The 21,996-nt window shown below is 45.3% G+C and overlaps 1 protein-coding gene across 1 annotated transcript in view; it reads left to right on the top strand.

The window, feature by feature from the left end:
- Nucleotides 1-6,837: 6,837 nt before the first annotated feature.
- Nucleotides 6,838-21,996, top strand: part of LOC140845299 (uncharacterized) — a 42,929-nt gene continuing 27,770 nt past the window's right edge. The window contains 7 exon segments of the mRNA XM_073219282.1: nucleotides 6,838-7,042; nucleotides 8,891-9,039; nucleotides 12,245-12,323; nucleotides 12,848-13,027; nucleotides 13,299-13,581; nucleotides 19,457-19,599; nucleotides 19,602-19,682. Of these exon segments, the coding sequence (XP_073075383.1) occupies nucleotides 6,838-7,042; nucleotides 8,891-9,039; nucleotides 12,245-12,323; nucleotides 12,848-13,027; nucleotides 13,299-13,581; nucleotides 19,457-19,599; nucleotides 19,602-19,682 (1,120 nt within the window).

Genomic DNA, 21,996 nt, shown 5'->3' on the forward strand with positions numbered 1-21,996 from the left:
TTTATTACTGACATTGTTTAGAATTACTGGTACATGGTCATAATAACAAACAGATCTACTCTGTGTTGCCTTTTTTTTCCAATTCTCTGCATACACTGTACCCCTTATTTCTTACACACAGCGTGGATGCCCCCAGCATCTTGCCCTCATTATATCCATGACCATAAAGGTTCCTGCTCACCGTTAGGGATTTAATTTATCTGTGTCTGAATGTTTACTATAGTTTGGCTAAGGCAATTGGCCATATTACAATAATGATGTGACTGCGTGAAATACCCTTGAAGCATAAGTAATGTCTTAGCAGGAGAAACTCAGAAATTTGAGAACTCCATAAAAAGACCAAAGTGCTGGCTGGGGGAGATGGCTGAGGTGTTTGTACCAGTCTCTTGCTAATCACCAAGGGGCTAAGTGTTTCTTTTGCTGCTACAGCACAATACATACAAGGAAGGAGGTCTCTTTAATTGGGAGTTTTAACCTCCTTTTTCCTCCAACCATTTAGAGAATTAATGGGAGGAAGTTCTTGTGGCTTTCGTGTGGAGTAAGATCCCTCATACCTAACTTGGCAGGGCTCTGAAAATGTGGTGCTGAGTACCAACCATTTCCTAACACGGATATAACAAACTCAATGTAAATTTAATAAAAATCAAGCCCCAAGGCCTTTTGATTCATTACAGCAGATGCAAATATCATGGCATATTATCACAGGTAATGAGTGATGATTTAGTGTTAATTACATTTCAATGTCCAATTTGTTTGTACTTTCTGGTACAACATTTTGTCCTTTCGGTTGTACAAAAACGTTTGAAATGCAGGTGGTATTGAATGTGATGAAATTTTAAGTCTATTGATAAAATTACACTTTTTCACCAGATCAGAAAACATATGCTTTCAAAATAGGAAGATTTTATGTAAAAATTTTTTAAATATAAAGGCTCATATTTTCTGAAGATTTTATTTTGTTATTATTATTTAAAAGAAAAAAAAAACTTAGAGGGGAGTTCGCATTTCATATTAACTGCTACACTTATCCTATTCCTTTCCTGCAGATGGAATTTTTACCCTGAAGAGTTCATAGTGAGATACCTGTACAAATTAGCTACTTAGAAAGGAAATGGCCTTTAAACAGATGTAACTTAGGCTAGGTTTTTCTCCCATCCCCAAGAAATGTTCCTCTATAACTTTCTGAGCAGAATCTTCCAAAATTGATATATCCAAATTGTTGGACAGGGAAAAGGAATTTTCACAAAATTTTCAAACTAGTTTCTTCTGGGTCATTTCCAACTAAGACATTTCAATTTTCTAGCCTTGAGATGAGCCTACATTCTATGAAAAGCAAGATATTTCACTAGGTCCTCAAGTCATAGCAGATGTGTTTCAAATGAGACTGAGAAATAAAAGTCATTTTGACAATTTTTTCACAATGGCTGTGACATAGAAGTAGATATTTAGGAGTGGACGACAGGGAGCAGAAGGAAATGGCTGTTGAGAGTCAGGATGGCCTTGGAAAGAGCCTATTATTTACAACCCACTGTGGATTCAAATTTCTGTCCCTCAAATTCTAATTGTTAGCAAATTCTTCATCCCTTCAGTGCTTATTTGTGCAGAATGGCCAGTCAGATGTATTTGGCTGCAATTAAAAGAAAACTTTCAGATTGATAGACTGAAGGATGGGAATTCACTCATTCTACAGAATGTGACTAAATCCAAAATTGGTGCAACACTTGATTTCTGGTTGGATTCAGCAGTTTAATGTTTCTACTTTATTTCTCTCCTTGCTCTGACTCCTAGATATCTACTTTGGTCTAACACTAGCTCTCCCTCAAAACAGAGCTGTGTTTCAGCTGATAAAAAAATCATCTCTTTGGCAGCTGTCCCAGCAATAGACCAATACCTCTGGCCATGAAAGTAAAGGTTACGGTTTTTCTCTGCTAGGTTCCATGCTTATGCCTGGTCAGGGAGAGGGGCAGCTTTCCTTAAAGCCTGCAGGAGGGGAAAATAATCTTCCATCCAAATTCTTGGCTGATATACTGTAATAAAATACAGGTTAACAAGAGTCAAAGAAACAGAAGTTTATTAACACATAGAACTCGCGTATACATGGGAGATACCCAGATAAAAATGACTAACTCAAAGAGATGGCCTGGAACTCCAGCTTAGATAGCATCTTCAACAGAGAATAATACATTTATGGAGAAAAGTAATAGGAAAAAGGAAAGCAGTTTTGGGTTTCCAGTGTCAGAGATAAAGGCTAGTCACTGAGATTCTGTATGTCGATTCCTCTGTGCCGTCTTCAGGCCGACACCGTCGAAGCTGTCTTCAGGTGATTAACTTCTGCCTTCTTCACAGGGAGCGGGAGAGGGACATCTCTGGAAGTGTATGTCCTGCTGTTAGACAAATAAGGGGAGGGGAGGGCAGGGGACTTTCCTTGTCTCTGCATCTTCTCAATTGCCTTCAGTCAAAATTATCCTTATGCTAAAGTGACATATTGGGGTAGCATATTCTGCTAGCCATATATATATATATGGATGTATGTATAATGAATGTATATGAGATAGAGATTAAGAACAGAATTCTCATTTTCAGTGGTAATTATATCAAGAATATTACCAAATGCAATGTTAATGTGCAGTATAATCCTCAGGTCCTCATAGAATAGTAGACATAATACTAATAATAACATTTATACTAAATTATTGAGTGTTTACTCTGATTAGACACTGTACTAAATGCTTTACATTCATAATTTCATTTCATTTTCAAACAATCCTATCTACAATCATCAAGATATTATACTCTAGTTTTCATTGTCAACTCATAGTCCAATATGCAGATGACAGCATGAGCCCAGGGAGGGAAAGCAATACACCCAGAGTCACACAGCTAGTAAAACTGAGGATGCAGAACTCGAACTGCCTCTCTGTTCCTTAGAGTAACCCCCACCTGCTTTGCAAAACTACCTTAAGAACCAAGAAAGTTAGAACTTAAAATAGAATTATTTCCCTCCATGTTTCAAGGTATAGAACATTCAGGAAGTCCTTGAGATTTTTAAGCAGAAGTATGTGTGCTTTTCATCTAGAGATAGGAATCACAGCTGCCATCAGACCCTTGAAGAGTCCATGTATCCAAAAAAAGCTTAATGATATTTCACTTAGTTCTTACTTATCATTTGACTGACAAATACATGGGAAGTCAGAGAGGTTAAGTGACTGCAGTAAGGCCTTGCAACTTTCTTATTCCATAAATGGTCTCTGAGCTGTCTCACATGCTGAATATGGGGTAGGAGTTAGGGACGGAGAGATGGAGTCAAATTTCAAGGAAGGAAGAACATTATTTGGAGCCTGTCCTTAGAAGGCTTCTTCACATCTTCCAGAAATAGGTGGAAGATGCTATGCTGTGGTCATGGCAATTTCCTCTACCTAACACATCCCTTCTTTGTCAGTCTTCTCAAAAGTGCACCATGAGCCCATTTTCTCCTCCATCTCTGCATTCTTGGTGCCTGTCACAGGGCCTGGCTCATCAAAAGCCCACTGAAAGGCTAAGGTGCCCTCAGCTGTGTCTTGAGTCCTGAAGGAGTAAAGAATGAGAGAAGATCTTTTCCAGACAGTTGGGGGAAGGAAAGGCCAGAGGGTAGATTTACAAAAGAGCTGATTCTGCCACAGCACAGAGTTCAGCTTCCCCATCCAGGGCTGTTGGGTTGTGTCCATCCCGCTAGCAAATGGGAGCTAGCTTATATTTGTCCCATCCACAAAGTCACTAGTCAAGCTGGACATAATATCCATTTCCTTAACATTTTTTTTTCGCTCAGTTCTTTCTAATCACCTGAAATTATATATTCTAGGTTTAACTGCCCAGAGAGATTACACGTATTTTGGGGATGAAGGTTCTGTCACAAAAAAAGTGGATTTAATGGTGAGCTCCAGAGACACAGCACCTGGGCTGTAGCAACTTAGCAGCTGACTGTGACTCACTTCCTCTGTGAAATATTACCTGTCTCAGAAGATTATAGTAAGACTTAAGTGACTTGAATAATGAAACATTCTTAGCAGAGTGCTAGCTTGTTTTACGCACTCAATAAACATTACTTTATCTTTGCATTTCGCTGATTCTACCCCAGCCTTAGGAAGAATGGGCTGAGCAAAGTAGGTCTTTAATAGTGACTTGAATAAAGTTAAATAGTAATAATTTTAAAATATTTTCCAAGAAACCTGTATCTTGGTATAAAACTAAAAATAATTCACAAAAAATTGCAAAATTGCATTTGGTATGTGCAGTGTAACATTTTAATGAATGAACCTTTGATCTGATGAGTGCTTCCTGTGTGCAAGGCCTGGTGCTAGGTTCTGGGTGTCCAGTAGATGAGGTGTCCTCTAGAGTTTACAGACTAGCTGGGCAGACAGACCACAAACAGATCATTACACAACAAGGGGATAATGTTTGAGCAGCGATGAGCACAGACAGGCGACCTAGCATGGAGGTGGGGGTAGCAGGGGGCCGTGGGCACAGTGGGGCAGAAAGCCCTCCACAAAGACGTGCTGTCTGCAGAGAACGTGACATCTACAAGACCAGCCTTGCAGAGAGGCTTTTGGCAAAACCTTTAGCTTCCCTCCCCTCCATTTCTCACCGACCTTTGCCTGTGTTCAACAGAGAGAAGTAAATTTAGGTTCCAGTCATCCTCACGAAAGTGTTTATTTGATCTCAAGATGTGCAGGGCTGCAAGACGGCATCAGTGACCCGGATAAGAAACAGGAAGTGGCTCAAAGAGCCAACTTCACTCTTATTTAATCTTTTAATTGCTGAGCTCGATTCATTCTTTAAATTCTGTTTCCTTTAGTGAGTGTGTTTATGATCCAAGGCCAATGTACCTGGGCTGGTGAACCGTGCCACCATGGGGACAGTAACACCCACTGCCACTCATTGAGAACATCCTGTGCGCCAGGCACAGTTCCAAGAACTTCCTCAGGATTAAGTCATAAACAACCTGACAGATAGGCACTGTTTTATTTCCATTTCACAGATGAGACAACTGAGAGGTGCCAAGATAGAAAACTTGCCTTAGGTCATAGTGACCCCAGAGTCTATGCTCTCACACCCCATTTTTATTTAGGGCCTCTGCCTGATCATCTCTCCTGTGTGTCGGGCCTCGGGTTTGCTGGAATGTAAGACAATTCAAGCTCTCAGTTACTTGAAATTTCACATCTGAACATCTGAGGGCCTCCTTATACTGAGGATGGCTTTGTGTTAGGGTTTATTTAGGCTGAGTTGGGAGGGGGTATTCAGGGTTCTGTTTGGCCTCTGGTGTCACTGATAATGGCAGGCGACAACTTTGTCAGGGAGATGCATCCTGACTGGGGCTGAGGGGCGGGGCTGCCACAAGAGCTGAGAGGGAAGGGGACAGCCCAGCGTGCGAAGGTCCACATCCTGAAAGGGGGGCTGCCATCTCCTCAGACCCAGTTTCAAGTTCACCTCTTACATCCTTCAGGTTTGGAAGACTCTTAGCTAATAATGGTAAATACAGGAAGATATACTAAATAGAGAAAAATGGTGAAAAATTCTACTTTTCAAGTTGTATTCTACTTACTATGTGGAACACGGGCGAATTGTGGATACATCTCTCAATTTTCGTTTTCTCACCCACAAAATGAGAATAAACATGAGGCCTTTCTCCCACGGTCATTCTGAGGAGTAAACTGAGAGAATCTATGTCGGTGCTCAGTACAGTGATCAGCAGAGTTCATAGCACCTACGTGCTGCCACTTGTCTCAGTCTTAATGGCCACATCACCACCACCACCTTCACCATCAACACCACTATCACCACCACCACCTTCACCAAAACCTTCACCATCAACACCACCGTCTTCACCACTATCACCACCTTCACCAAAACCTTCACCCCCACCACCATCACCACCACCACCTTTACTACCACATTCACCACCACCACCACCTTTACTACCACCACCTTCACTACCACCTACACCACCACTGTCATCACCACCACCACCTTCACCACCACCTACACCACTACCATCTTCACCACCACCACCACCTTCATCACCACCTTCATTTCAACACCACCACCACCTTCAACAACAACACCTTCAACAACAACACCTACACCACTACCACCACCACCATCATCACCACCACCGTTATCCCCACTACCACCATCATCTCCACCATAGGTATTCTTACCCCTGACTGGCTGACCCTGGGTTGTAGGATATGCAGATCCTTTAACAGCAGAAAGAGTCATAGCAGTAGCCCAGCATCAGGGTGGGGTGGGGCCTGTGTGAGGCCCAGGTACTGCCCTTGTGCTTACATTTCCTCACAAAGCACTTCAACCTTCTGCGTCTCCTTAAGTAAAATAGAATACCAAGGTCACTGAAGTAGCATGAAGGCTTGAGTCACATGTTAGTGGAACATCACAGAAGAGAACACTGGGCTTGCACAGCATGAGTCTTCTCCCTGCAGGAGCTGAGCTGCCTAGCTAACCCAGTATCTACGTACTTTGAGGAGGGCACATTTGAAGCTAGAATAACCCCCAAAACCCAGAACCTTGGCCCTGATGCATGTTGACCAGATGGTCATCAGTGACCCTGGTTCCCATCCTATTTCCTGTATTCTACAATGGTACCAGCTGGGCCAAGGAAAGAGCTTGAGGCTTGGCATTTGGGAGTTATTACTACTGATGGTGATTTCAGCTGCAGGCCTCTGAGCACAGTGGCTGACTCACAGTGGTGTGCACCTGTCGTCAGGACACGCTTGTGCCCTAAATGCACTGACAACGCCTTTATCTCTACCATCTCCCTTCCTGGTTTCAGCTCCTTCTGAGATCATGTTTGCCATCGATGTGGGGACTGGCCCTATAGAGCTCATAGCCCAGTCTCCTGCTCTTCTGAATGACAACCAGTGGCACTACGTCCGGGCCGAGAGGAACCTCAAGGAGACCTCACTGCAGGTGGACAGCCTCCCGAGGGTCTCCAGGGAGATTTCAGATGAAAGCCATTTCCAGTTGCAGCTGAACAGCCAATTGTTTGTAGGTAGGGGATGTCTGAAGGCATCCTTTGTGCTAAAAATCCCGAGACCACTGGGTGACCAGGCTCAAAGAAAATTGGTTCTATTTTAGGTCTGGGAAATGATTCAAATGTGTCATAAAGCATTTATGATTATAAATTTAAGTTTATAATTTCTTCCTGAATTCATTAGCAATAACAATACAAGATTATGCCACTCTTTAGCAAATTCTGAGATGGTCTCAGACCCTTCCTGTATCTTTTTTCCTTGTACATATTAACTTTAGATGTCCAGAGACCCCTATTATTTGTCATTCTTATAAATGAAAATCTACTCTTAGAAAATGGGTACATCAGCTATTTATACCTTAGCAGGTATCAGCTCTAAGTCACGGGGCCACCCTCCTGACCCCTGCTGCTGATAATCACCACTAACAATGGAATGAAATATAGCAGGTCAAAGGCATTTCAGCCATAAGTGAAATGGTGGGGAAACGGCCTATTACTTCTTAAACCAGGGGCCTCTGTGATACTCCCTGAAATCATCACATAGGTGGTGCCTGCACTGCACCTAAAGCAGCCCAGGACCCTGAGCAGACAGCACTCCCCTGCTCATTCCCTCCTTGAGACTCAGAAGCAGGCTGTAGACGAGCGGGTTATCAGAAGTGGCTGCCGCTGTTGGTAGTGGGCGTGGGATGGCTCAGCCATCACCACTGAGCCATTTGTTGGTTCATTCATTCATTCATTCATCCATTCCACCTCTTGTCACTGAGCACCTGAACACAGGGTGGGCCCCTTGTTGGACAGGGGATATTGAAAGATGAATTGTGCAGTGACACTACTTTTCAAAGAACTCACAGTTTTGTGAGTGTGTGTGTGTCCATGTGTGTGTCTGTGTGTGAGACAGACAGACAGAGAGGGAAAGAGAGAATTCAGCCACATTAGTCCAGGTGAGAAACGTCAGCCTCATAGTCATAATTCAGAAAGGTTTTTTTTTAAAGTAAGCTGGGCAGGGCTTGAAAGAGTTGAAGTACAAAACAGATCTGTGAATATTAGGACTGTTGTAATATCAGAGCCAAGAGGCAGCTCTTATGTAAAACTTGAAGTTCTGGTGCTTGAACAGTGATAAAGTAAGTTCCAAAATTTGCCATTTGACCCAGATTTAATTTCCTTTCCTTATTTATTTTCACAACACTCACACTCAATAGCTTTACTGGATTAGTGACATGCCATCAGCAGTCAGTGGGTGCTTCGTACCTGTGTCCTTTAAATTTGAGTTTGTGCAACTTCTGACTCAGAAAAGTACCCACTGGAACCATGCCAGCTAAAGGGAAGAAGTCACAGAATATGTCATATTCCCTCTTTTCAACAGAAATCATATTTCTGTCTTCATCTGTTTTTCTACATATCTAGCAGAAGCTAAGATATAAATGATCAAAAGCATTTTTATGATTACGAGGCATTTACTTAACAACTTACACAAGTGATATGATTTACTCTTAAAGTATTTTTTAAAATTTATATTGCTGTTTTAATTCTATTTAAACATCACATTTTATTTATCTGACGAAGTTTGCTAGGCATCAAGATTTAATTTCTTTTTTGATGGAATCAATTCAAGTAGTTTGCAAATTTCATAAATTGTAATCAGCCAAAGTTTAAATCTTCAGGCAGCATTTATGAATCTTTCTAGCTGAAAGGTGTATATAAAAATGGAATGTTTTTTATCCTTTCATGCAAATTTCATGTAGCTATGAAGTTATCATATAGGCTGAATATGTGGTAAACTCTGTGCAAGTCAAGAGGGAAAGAGACAGCTGTACTTCAGGGCAGGTTTTTTCTCCAGACATTTTGGGACACTGATCACAAATGCAGCGAGCTGTGAGAGCGCGTCAGGGGGCCTGGAGGAGGGGCTCACACCAGCTTCTCCTGTAGCTCCCGCCATAGGTTCCATCTCAGCTGTTACTCGCCTGATTGACTTTGTGTTTATGTACGTGAAGAAGAAAAAAGAATTGCTATTGCAGGTAATTTTTGCCTGTTTATTTGAATTTTGTTGTTCAGTGTTCAAAGATATGCCCATTTAGAAATGTCATGCAGCCAAAAAAGCTGAACTGCCAGTATTTCCACTTTGCATAATCTAATGCCCCTCCCCCAAATAAAAAACAAAATACACACACAAAAAAAAAAGCTCAAGAAACTCTATTTGGCTATAGCAGCTAAAATGAAAATTTGCATTCCCTGTCATTCAGAAATGTAGAGACACTGGGTATTTATATTTGGTGGTCAGAAAAAGATATCATTGGTATGGACTTCTTTCCTGGGATAGACTGAATGTGGCAGCTGTTACATATTAATTTGCATATGTCCATCTAGACACCTTTGGCCACTGAAAGATCTGTCAATCAAAGCAGCATCATTCAGCCTTGTGACCACTGGCCTGGCTTCTGGGCCCTTGAGTGCTTCCTGGGTGTCAGGAATGGGTGGGATTTAATAGGAGAGGATGTGCCTCTCAGCACTGCCCCTGTCCTGTCACTGGGATGTGACAAGTTGAAGTGTTTATACATGAGTCAGTGCATGCTGGATTCCCAGAATCAGGACTGCACCTTCAGGCCTCCATCCCAGGCGGGTAAGGGACATGTGCAGCCGTCCATCTCACTGGCCACTTTTCCTTAACAGAGTACGAGAAACTTCGTAACACAGAGCTTCTGAAATGCATGCTGCAAGCTTCACGTTGTCTCCTCTCTGAAATTCTTAGTTTGGCCCCAGCACTTTGCTGTTCACTACGAATGTGCCAGTCCATAGGAGAATGAGCAAGAGAAATCCAAGAACCAGCACCCATTGCCAGAAGTGAAACGAAGGGACCTGGGTGTGCGTGTCCAGAGTTAACTGCCAAGAAGCCATGGGTCCTTGCCAGGAAAACTGCTAACCTAAGTGACCTCATGGTCTTTATCTGCAGAGTAAAAATGAAGAGTAGTAACTGATCGTGCCTGACTTGAGGATCTCCTGTCTCCAGGTGTATATTAGGAATGACAATCACCCTTATCTACATGCCCAATGTGAATGTAACAGCAAGGAATATGTCTCATTCCCCCCAAATCTGACATCACGTCTTTACAAATGTGCTGCGATTACAGAGTGCACATTTTGTAAAGAGGTGGGACCGTGAGTCTCATTTTTGTGTTACTGTACTTCCTTTTCTTTTGTTTTGTTTTGATTTCTGAAGTCCCATAATAGTTAAATAAGACTAATTGCCCTGATTAGTTTGAGAAACTGGGGAGAGACCTCACAATGCTAGAAGGCAAGTTCCATGGGGCTTTGATTTATGCCTCGTACCAAGTACCCAGAGCGGCACCTGGTAGTCACTCAATAGCTGCTCTGCAATGAAGAAAACAGTGCAGACCACCTGGTTCCTCGTGGATTGCTCTTCCACAGCACCAATGCTCCACAAAATCTAACTGTTACAGCTTAAAAGTATTTTGAAAGAACATTGGTTCTGTTTGATTTTGAGAGAAGTAAATGATTAAATGATCCCTTTTGCAAAATGGTATCTCTTCTTGAGCAGGTTGAGAATTGAATATATTTAACCCAATCTCAATAGTCCGTTTAGTGTTTTCTGCCTCCTAATATTCCAGAAACTTTCTTTTGAAGTCTTTATAGGCTACTTCTTCTGTTTTAGCTGAAGCTCAGTGCACCATATACCCAGTCCACCATTGAATTGATAATGAGCAACTGAAGGAAAAATGCAGTTTTCTTGTTGTTATTTATTTATTGCTTGCCCTTGGCAAAACCTACCATGAATCATACTGTCTTTTTTTAAAGGAAGATGCCATATAGCACCGAATTTTTCCTGCAGCCCAGGGGCATAGACCACTCAGATCCTCAGCATTAGAGGCAGCCATTCTGACTCCTCTGGCACTGCCAGTCACCTGAATTTATAACTCAGGAAAGAAATAAAAAACTAGGACAGAACTGTTTATGTACAGCTGGAGTGACAATTATAAAAAGAAATACAAGCCAGATATTTTTGAAAAATAAAACAGTGCTCTGTGGGTGCTGAAGGATCCAGTCTGAGGAGTGGGAAGTTGCACCTTTTCCAAAGGCAAGAGGCCCTCGCGCCCATGTGGCCAGGACAAGCGGGATCAAACTCCAGGCTGGAAAGCAGAGCACCCAAGGGGCAGGGTGATGCCGGGAGCTTACCTGAAGCCCGCCGCACCTGTTTCCATTTCCCCAGGGATTCAGGGCAGAGTCACCAGGGGTATTCAGGGAGGAGGTGAGAAAGCTCTTGAGCAGAGGGACGGGGGAGAAGGGATATGATGAAAATTCTCGGCCAAGTGTGACTGGCAGATTGGCACTCTGCTCTCATTTTGTCACCACGTTCCTCTGATCCAGGGGACAGGGATTTGGCTGCAGAGCCTCTTGAGGAGGGAAGAGGGGTTGTAGAAGAGGAGAGAAGTGCTATGTTAATTCAGCTCCCTGCTTCTTAGTCCACAACTGAGGCTAAAGGATCAGGGGCTGCCTTGGTGTATGGAGGCTTGGGAACCTGTGACAGATTGTGGGATTGCTGACCAGGGTCCCCTCTCCAGACAGACTTGTCGCCCTGCCACTGGAGAGTCTGTAGGAGGCTCTCTGCCCCCCTGGACAGAGCAGTGCCTCACAGCCAGACCCTCCCCAGGGGTCGCATGCAGTGCCAGCAGAACCCAGGGCATGCGGGCCGGCATTTGGGCCCAGCTCAGGTAGTGGTCCTGGCTCCCCGTACTCCCATGGGCTGCACAGCCTGTGGTCTAGCCTGCGCCCAGCCCACCCTCCTCTCTCCGCCTTCTTCCCTCCTCCCATCTCGGGGTGCATTCCCAAGGCTCCCTCTCCAAACCTCCTGCCCTTTAACTCCATCCCGTAGCCTGCTTTCTGGGGAACCACAACCTGAGGCCAAATCAGGTGGGTTGTTTTACAACATACACACGTGCACACGCACACACACACTTTTTTGAAATCAAAGTAACTTTCTTAAATGAAATTTCTTCTTCCTCCCTCCTGAGGAGTAGCCGTAGAAGAATGCCTCCTCTTCTCCCACCTTCTCCTCCAGGACTCTCTGTAAAGTCAGTGGAGTTCCTTGGAGTTGGGTCTGCCCTGTTCGGGCTCAGCCCCTTCCGGGGGTCCTCTCCCACTAACTAGGATGGGAACCCCAGCCTGGCAGACCATGTTCCTTGAGGATACAGCCTTTTGCTCGTTCAGATGAGCTGTGTTTCTACAGGGGCGTTTGTTCCCCCAGCCCAACCCTCCGCCCTTGTGAGGAGGCCCATCGTGCTGAATGGTAACCCCCTGATCATGCCTCTCGGCCCCTCCACTGGTTTCCTAGTGGGCACACATAGCCTCGAATATCTTTAGTCCAGATGCCCGTTGTAGGTTCTCTGGTGTATTTAGTGTTCAATAAATGTCCAGTCAGTTAATGAAAGCTGATAAAATGCAGAGCTCCAAACACTGGCCCTTCCCTTACCAGATAATTCATAGTCCAAGTCATGTCCTTTACCTTTTCTGGGCCTCAGATTTTCCGTCTGCCCTTGGGCTTCATACTCAGTGCCTCCCAAATCAGTTGAAAGTTGACTATGGCAGAGGACGTTTCTCCTCCCAACTGGAAATTCCTAGGGGTTATTAGAGTGGAGTTGCAAGCAAAAGATCCTTTCAAATGGGAGATTGTGTTTCTGGCTTGGTGGGATAACGAGGCACTCCCTCCCCTAGAAATTTGTGATATTTGACATTCACAAACACAGTCACCTGCTGCAATAGCTCTCAGGGGAGGCATCCGGCCTCACCCTGGACGCTGTCCTTTTACACAAGTCAGAGAAGCGGCCCCCCACGGCGGCACATCGGATGCCGGAGGTGCCGCGGACGCATCTCCAGAGGCAGAGGTTCCCCCACCACAGTTCCGGGCGGCGCACGGCACCCCGGGCTTGCTAACGAGCTGTCCCTGCGGACTCAGCGCCCGCCCCAATCAGCCCCCGGCTCCGGCTCAGGACGGTGGGCTTCCTTTACGCGGGATGGAGGAGGAGGCCTGGCAGTGATGGCCTTGCCCAGGCAGGAGAGGGCCCTCCCCGGGGAGGGGGCCGCACGCCCGCCAGCGCCAGGGCACCCACGGAGGCCGCCCGCCCCGTCCCCGCCGCGTGGTGCCCCCTGCGCGCCCAGTGCTCTCCCTTCCTGGCCCTCCCTCTGCCTGCGGCTGGGACGAAGCCGTGGCAAAGGCCAATAGGTCTCCCATGCCTTCCTGACTGAAGTGCTGTTCTCGGGTAAGACGCCGCCTTCATTCCGCCTGACGTCCCCTTCTTCCTCGGCCGGAGTCTCCCTAAGGCCGGGAGTGGGCCCCTCACAGCCCAGCCTGCACCATTTTGCTGGACTGGCAACTGCACGCGGGCTGGGGCGGCTCAGGGGGAGGCCGCTGCCCGCTGGCCAGGCCGGCGCAGGCCCGGGAGGGCTCGCCACGCAGGCCTGGGTAGGAAGCGGCTCCGGGAGTCAGGTGCAGACGGGGACCGAGGACCCCATGCGTGCGAGCATCCGTTCCTTCTCACAGCCCCTCGGTAGGCTGGAGTCCCCGGCCCTCCGAGCTCCCCTCCCCTCCAGAGCCGCTGCCTTCGTGTTCCCTCTGGATCCATCATTTTTTGTGCCTTGTGTGCTCACTCTCATTTTTCACCTCCTTCCTTTTCTGCAATGTCACGTCGCTTCCTTCCTCTTCGTCCTGAAGGCCCTTTAAGCTCCGTGGGCACCTGGCGTTCCCAGCAGGAAAATGTAGAGGATAATGTGTCCAGCTTGCTGCAGCTTAATGTTTACAAAGGACTAAACACTTCTATTTTTACTGTTATTATTATTATTATTGTCTCTGTAATGGTGCATATGGAATCAAGAACTTTCCATCACAGTTTTATACTTTCTAATAATAAGAAACACTGTTTTAATTGATACAGTCTATATATTCAAATATAATATTCAAAAAGGCAAGATCATGAGTCTCAGGCAAACAGAAAATGAACATGTGTTAAAGATTTTATATAACTTGTTAATTAATGAGGGCGTCTGTAAGATGTTACAACCAGGCCAGAGAGCATCTGAAAACTAGGTGTGTAGAGGCAACTTAACAACAATGAAAATGTAAGGATTCAGTTGTCAGGTTAAACACAAAACTGCTGTTCAACAGGCCATCTTTAGAGTTATAAATTGTTTTCATCTTTAATGGAAAAATTATCCTTCTATTTTCCTGCTTTGTTTCCAAGTTGTAGGTAATTTTTCTGACAAGAGTTGCTTCTCACATTTGACTATGTGTCCCTAGTCACACTGCAGCCATCAGTTGCAGGAAGAAAGCTCAGAATAAGAACAGCCGCCTAGTGGCTGTGGCATAAATGCATCCCGACGTCGTGAGGGCACTAATAGACTGGACTGTGAGATCTGGCCAGCCCTGACCTACCACGGATGTTTCCTTTTAGTGAACTGTAGGCGCTTCTTACAGTTCAGGGTCTCCTGCGTTCATCCGTAAAATCACTCTGGGTCATGTCGACTGTTAAGGAAAATTCTTTAAAGCTTATAATTAGAGGCTTTTACTTTATCTGGTTGTTTCTTTGAATGAGTCTGTGGGTTAGCTGCTGGGCAATACCTTTGCTCAGCAGGGCCACCCTGAGGAAAACTAATCAGAGTGTCTGTCAGGATCCCAGTGCCCAGGAGACGCTGGCACCCCTCCCACTGGGCAGCAAGCTGGCAAGGCAGCCAGCCTGGAAGGTGCCAGGTCTTCTCCTGATGCCAGAAAGGACCTGCGGCTCAGCTGTATTTCTCACCCAGTTGCTCTGGCAGGCGCCACAGTCTCTCCTCCTTCACAGGAGTTTGTCTTTTGCCCTTTAAGGCTGTTTGGTCATCACGCAGTTTTGTCCCATCCCCTGGACCTTTGGCGGGAGGGAGCGCCCGGGAAGCACCGTGCATGGAAGGTGGCTTCTACGCAGGAAGCTCCTGGCTCACACTGACTATCGCTGTCATCACTTTGCCTCTTAAACATCCCATGAGTGTCATCTGTGTTGTCAGACATTGTGTGTTTGTTGATTCATGAGTAAGAAATCACTCTGTATGGCAACACTCACCAGATGCGTACTTTGTCCTTAAGGAAATCACATTTTGAACCGAAGTTTCCACTAGAATTTCCTTCTGGTTAAAGACTCTTCCGGTCAGAGAGGCCAGGCAAAAACAGAAGGTAACGGATGGTGAGGGTGTGTGTCTTTATCCCTCATATACATGCCAAGCCTGCTGCCACTTCAGATTTGGAAATCTAGGTGGTAAATATGCCTGTACTTCAGCTGGCTGAAGACTTCAGACAAAGTAGTTCATGTAGAAAGCAGTTACTGACTGTTAAATGAGGAGCAATAGGCAAGCAACAGAAAGAAAGAAAAAAAGAGGAAGGGAGGGAGGGAGGGAGGAGAGAAGGGGAGGGAAGGGAAGGAAAAGGAAGACAAGGGAGGGGAGGGGAGGGAAGAAAGGAAGTCACACTGCTCGTTTCTGTGCAACAGTGGCCTGAGGTGGCACATTCAGTGTTTTCCAGGGAAAGGGCCCTCCACGTAAAAGTTTGGCTTGCGTGTGGCCAGGAAGGCAGGCAGGCCCACAGGAGAGAAATACGGGCTCTTGCACATGCGCTCAAGAAGGGCCCAAGGAACTGAGATGTTCTCTGGAAGCAATGAGCGTGTGTCGAGCTGACACGTGGAGGTTTTCTATGAGGGGCACAGAATGATGATAGTGATGTTTTTAAGAGTTGATTCATACTCAGTCCAAGGAAACATCATCATCATAAACATGCTGGATGCCAAGGGCCAGCTGAAGAGCTTCATGCAGAGTTGCTTCTGGCTGGGCGAGCCGACTAGTGGTGTGAGTTGTCAGGAAGAGTGATGGGGAGCTGAGAGGATAAACGCACACGTGCACGTCGCCTGGAGGGAGAAACCATCTGAAACCAGAGGAAGGAGGTGGAACATCCCTGCCGACGGTGCTGTGTCGTCAGATCATTTGTTTTAAGATTTTAGGGCTCTGAAGGTGTGCACGCTTGGAAGGCCAAGAGATCCCAGCCTGACTCCTCGCTGTGTCTGATTCTCAGCTTTGGAGAAGCAATCTTTCTGACGCTGCTTCCTCATTGTGCAACATGAGTAATATGAACGACACCTTCTTTCCCGCTGAGTATTCAATGCAGAATGAGCAAGTTTCGGCATACCAATATATTTTTTTAGAATTAGCGGTACAGTTCTGATTTTCAAGCAGCTTGCAGATTAAGTAGGAGCCTCAAAAAACATGACTTCCAGTTGCTCTAAGAATAATGTTACATTTCTGTTGTTGCTTTTCCAGCCTTACAGTGAACTCTGGACGAGATGCAGACAAGTAAGGAGAAAAGCCATTCTTTTAGAGCAGCAGTTGCAAAGTCACAGGAAGGCCATGTCCACTGGTTAAGTGGTCCTGCTGGGGTTGTGGCCAAGCACAGCGCACACCTGTCACCCCAGCTGACCCTGGTGCAGCTGAGGCTGAGCTCTGCCATGCAGGACAGCGGCGTGAGCAGTGGAGGGCTGGGGGAAGACAACACCCCACCTAAGTGGGGCACAGGAAGAGCCCAAAGCCAAAGCTGACCTGGGGCCTGGTGGGGCCATTAGTTCAGGGTGCCTGGGGCACTGAGGTCAGAGCAGAGAGTGTGGGAGGAGGCCAGATCTGTCACGCTCCGTCAGCTCTGCTGAGAGAGCTGAGCTCACTGCTCCAGACAAGGACTAGTCACTCCAGGACATTAAACAGGAAGGACAGAATCAAATGTTCACACTCAGTTGGTTTTCTGATTGCAAAGTGGCACATGACGAGAAGTCAGGGTAGAAGATGGTTTACAGGGTTGCTGAGGGCTCCAAGGAGGCCTGAGGGGGTTGCACTTTGACCTCACCTCTGGGTGTGGGGAGGAAGCAGAGACACCCCAGAAAGCAAATGCCCAGGCTGGGCAGGCCAGGGAGAGGGGGTGTGAGCCAGGGGGAGGGAAGGCTGTGGCTGCCCTGCTCTGCAGAATTCAAGTTTCAGACAAAGAGTCATGCCTCCAACTACAAGTAGTAGGTAGCGTCAGGAAGTAGAGACCAGGTGTGAGTGTGGGCGCCAGGGGCACCTTTTCAGATTATTCTAGCCTCAGTCACATGCTACCTCTCCATAAAGGAAAAGGAGCTGGACCTCTAATTTCTCCTTTGTAAAGAATAAAAAACAGCCTGGTGAAAACTGAAATATAATTCATTGTGCAGTTTAGTTCATAGTTCGTTGTGTCACGGTGTTTTGTCAGCGTTGGGATTGAAAGGCTCCCCTAGTTTTGGGTCATTCTCACTGTACTTTAAATGTCTCAGACCTCAAGGGGTACATTGCTGCCAGAGAAAATGCCCCTGCCACCTTCTGCTCCTTTTCTAAACGTGTTGACTGTCACCTGTGAGAAAATGTGCAGCAGAGTTTGCATTTTCCACATCTGCTGGAAGAAAAATGCCACTAACAAGATATATGAAGAGTTATTCAAATCTACCACAGGGAAAGACTGAAAAATAAGGGAAAAAATATTTGAAAAAACATTTGACTCCATAAATCCTCCCCTCTTTATTCTACACAGTCTCTGGAAAAGAAATAATGAACCTTACTTTATGATCTGCTTGTATTTGTAGTTGATTTATCTTGTGGTTAAAAGGAGATATACTCACCAAAACTGAGACAGACAGGAGGATATAATTTGGGTTTGACCTCCTGGCCTGCTTGGGTATCACTTATCAGAACAGAAAATTCAGTGGTATTTTAGCATTACTTTAGAATAAGGGATTCGATTAATTCTTTAGGAATGTCCTTTCTCATTTTTTTGGTGCAGACAGTAACTGTTATACATATATGTACAGGTCCAATGACCTGGTATGATTCAGGGAAGATGAAATACCTCCTGACCCCCGAATATCCACCCTATACCCTCACCATCCCCATTTCCAATTATTTCCTTGTCCACGTTGCTAGGGTGACTGATGCCGGAAATCTTTTGTTTGCCTATTTTTATCTTTAACTTAGATTTAGTTTCCTGTTTAACATGGAGACTCCCAGTCTCATATAAATCCTTCGGAATTCTCATCTGTTCCCACCTTGCTAGGAGTGTATTTTTATCTGGTAGTTTTCTAGACCAGGATTTAATAAAGTTTCAGGCTGATGAGCTAGAAATGACTGAGGCTAAGAAAGGCCTGAGGAAGGAGATGACAAATGACAAGAGGGTCCTGCTCCAGACATCTTCCTGCACATCTCCTCTCCAGGGGTGCCCTTTGCAGCCTTCAGGACCACAGTGTGTCCCTCAGTTCTTCAGGAATGTGGACCTGAGCCCACACCGTTGGATTTGGAATAGAACTTAAAGGCAGGCTGGACCTGTCTTCTCTGGATTACTCAGCATTCCCAGAACCCAGTAAATATCTGAAGATGGGATTCGGCTTAATTTCTTGGCTGTCATTTCTCAGTACACATCATTTTACCAAAGGGCTAACCTGGTGGGGTCCTGGCTTTCTAACAGTTATGGCTTCGAGCCTCCTCTGTTCTTGAATAATTTGCTATGGGCTTTGTGAATCTCTCTGGAAACTTCAAGGTGTGCCCTGCGCAGAAAGTTGGGTTACAGTCCTATTCTGTGCTCCAGAAGGAGAACCTTCCCTTCTAAATAAACATCTGGAGCAATTAATCTGCACAGCTACATTGACAACCTCTGGTCCCAGCCGTTGGGAGGGCTCAGGAGAAGGGACGTGTCGAGCGATGGTTGAGCATGCACTGTAGTCACGGTCTAACCAAATCTGTAGCATAAACACACAAAATAGACTCATTCTTATTTTACATCTCGAGTAGCTGAGGCTTGGGGATGTGGTGGCCAATGTGGCTAATCAGCCAGTGACACAGAGCTTGACTCCCTGCTCTCTGGCCGTGAGGTCCGCCCTCTGCACAGCACACCGCTCTGTGTTCCATGAGCTTTACAAAACTTATCGCAGTTTCCTAACTTGGTGCCCCGAATAGCTTGCTTCTGACTTTGCCATGAGGGACAATCTGCATGTGTGTTCCACTACCAAAAAGTCTGTGACAGACTGTGCAAGAGCATATTTTATCTCATTTGCAAGGAACATGGCCATCTGAAGTTTCATTCTTAACCATGTAAAGTTCAGGATTTTGCATGAACTAGATAGTCTTTTATTATTTTTTCAGTAGCAGGATGAAGAGGGGGTTTCCCAGCCTAGAAAGACATACTCTTTCCAGGCCCCCTGAATTCCTAATTCTTACTGGGAACTTTAATAGAGAAGTTCAATACAGCATGACAACAGGACACTAATTAGCTGTTAACAATGTCAATGTTGAACTAACGGCATCGAACCCTGTGAGACCTGATGTGTATTCCTTGTATTTTTCAGGGGGAACATCATGAAGACAGAAAGGCTTCCTAGGAGGCATACACTCCCTGCACTTGAATGGGCAGAAACTGGACCTGGAGGAGGAGAGGGCAAAGGTCACACCCAGCGTGCGGCCAGGATGCCCAGGCCACTGCAGCAGTTATGGCCACACCTGCCACAACGGGGCAAGTGCGTGGAGAAGCTCAGTGGGTACTTCTGCGGTTGCACCAACTCGTCCTATGAAGGGCCCTTCTACAACACAGGTACAATAGGCGCTATGGTTTCCACACGTGCTGTCGTGTGGCACCTGCAAGCCACGGTCAGGCTGTGCCCTTAGTCCCATGATGCATCACCTCCCTCAGTCTCCTGGGTGAGACGGGCAGAGCTCCCGGCCAGGATGACAGATACTCATCACAGTTGTTGGGCATGGCACTGCCGCTGAGCTGGATGGAGGGTAACAGGATGCCATCCTAGTGCCAGAAGCCAGCTGCCCACTGGGAGAGTGGACTCATTTCTGTCAGCCAGGCAGTGAGGGTTGATCTTATATTTCCAGTTCCATGACTCAGTCCACAAGAGCAATCACAGAGCCAAGACTACAGCCCTGGAGGGGCCTTAGAGATACATAAGCCACCTTAAATCCTTTTTGGTAGGGAGTATGTAGTTAAGTTAGTGACACATATCAAGCATCTAGTAAAATCGGTTCTGCAGGTGACACAGGTGGGGTTGGAAGATTTAAAAGCCCTGCTCAGCGATTCACTTCAGGTCATGGGGGGCTGGAAAGGGATAGAACAAAGAGCCAAAATTCCTGCCCCAGTGTCTTTCCACAGCCCTCCTGACCGTATGACTTTGTTGCCTTGACCAAAGCTGATCCTGAGGGTATCTGCCTTGGGCCAGGAGTGATAGTCATGGTGTGAATTCTCTAGATAATTTCATGATGACTCTGTAAACTATAAAATTTCATCATTCAGTATAAATACTTAGTGTTTCTCAAATAAAAGGGCAAAGATGAGGTCCAGTATCAACCTTTGCAGAATTTTTTTTTTTGCATCTCTCATATTTATTGATCAAATGGTTGTTGACAACAATAAAATTCTGTATTGGGGAGTCAATGCTCAATGCACAATCATTAATCAACCCCCAGCCTAGTTCTCGTCAGTCTCCAATCTTCTAAAGCATAATGAACAAGTTCTTACATGGTGAACAAATTCTTACATAATGAATAAGTTCTTACATGGTGAACAGTACAAGGGCATTCATCACAGAAACTTTGGTTTTGATCACGCATTATGAACTATAAACAATCAGGTCAAATATGAATATTCGTTTGATTTTTATACTTGATTTATATGTAAATCCCACATTTCTCCCTTTATTATTATTATTATTATTATTATTATTATTATTATTTTAAATAAAATGCTGAAGTGGTAGGTAGATGCAAGATAAAGGTAGAAAACATAGTTCAGTGTTGTAAGAGAGCAAATGTAGATGATCAGGTGTGTGCCTGTAGACTATGTGTTAATCCAAGCTAGACAAGGGCAATAAAACATCCACGGATGCAGAAGATTTCTCTCAAAACAGGAGTGGTGAGGTTCTAAGCCTCACCTCTGTTGATCCCCAATTTCTCACCTGACCTTTGCAGAATTTTTAAGTTTACTTTGTTGATTAAAAAAAAATGTTTGTTGACCAAAGAATGTAAACGGTATTTCAAAAGCAGCATTAAACTATCAAAATGTTTTTATCACTTTGGAACACCATTTACATACAAACAATGATGGCAGTTATACATAACTCTTCTCAGTCCACTAAAACACATTACCTAACACCTCTCCTAGATGCTTTGTTTAGTCCATGTTACCATTGGAACTTTAAAGCACTGGGGAAAAAAGAGCCCCCCAAAAAATGTTCGCCTTGAAGGGCACGTAATCGAAGCTCTTTGTTCATTCATGCTGGTCTCCCCAGTTAGACTGAATCACTTGCTGCTTATTGTGGAGAAGCATTGTGCTTCTTGGAAGGAAGCTGCACAAATTCTAGGGCCAGTTGTATGTTGGTCCCCATGTGGAAGCTCAAAATAAAGTCGCGCCACCCCAGTAGGCTCTCACAATGAGCTAAGACCAGCAAAGCACGACTTGATTTTCACATGGGGAGGTCTGAATAACTTGCCCTGAAAACATTAAATGCCGCCCTTAGTCTGGTCCCACAACCCAGGAGGGGCAAATGCAGAAATAAACCCAACCAGGCCCCTCACTGAAGGACGCTAGCATTGTTTTGCAGGATGTATACCCAGCTCTTCTGTTTGGGAAGAACAAAAACAAAAAAAGAACATTGGACCTCTGCATTTCTCCAGGGACATGATTCAGACATCTCATAGATCATGTTGTTGTAAGTTTAGCCTAATTTTTCCCTGGCTCCTTTCTCCGCACCAACCCCTATGAATTATCTTCTGTCCCTGCCGCCATGTCGTCTGATTGCTGTGTTGAAGTATCCTCTGTGCCCTCTCCCCACTTTTTATTTTGATCCATATGTGACACAGACAAATATGTGCTTAGCCTTTTCAGCTTGCTTCATGATTCAGTT

The sequence above is a fragment of the Manis javanica genome, chromosome 12 (genome assembly GCF_040802235.1).
Source record: "Manis javanica isolate MJ-LG chromosome 12, MJ_LKY, whole genome shotgun sequence".
Classification (NCBI taxonomy): Eukaryota; Metazoa; Chordata; class Mammalia; order Pholidota; family Manidae; genus Manis; species Manis javanica.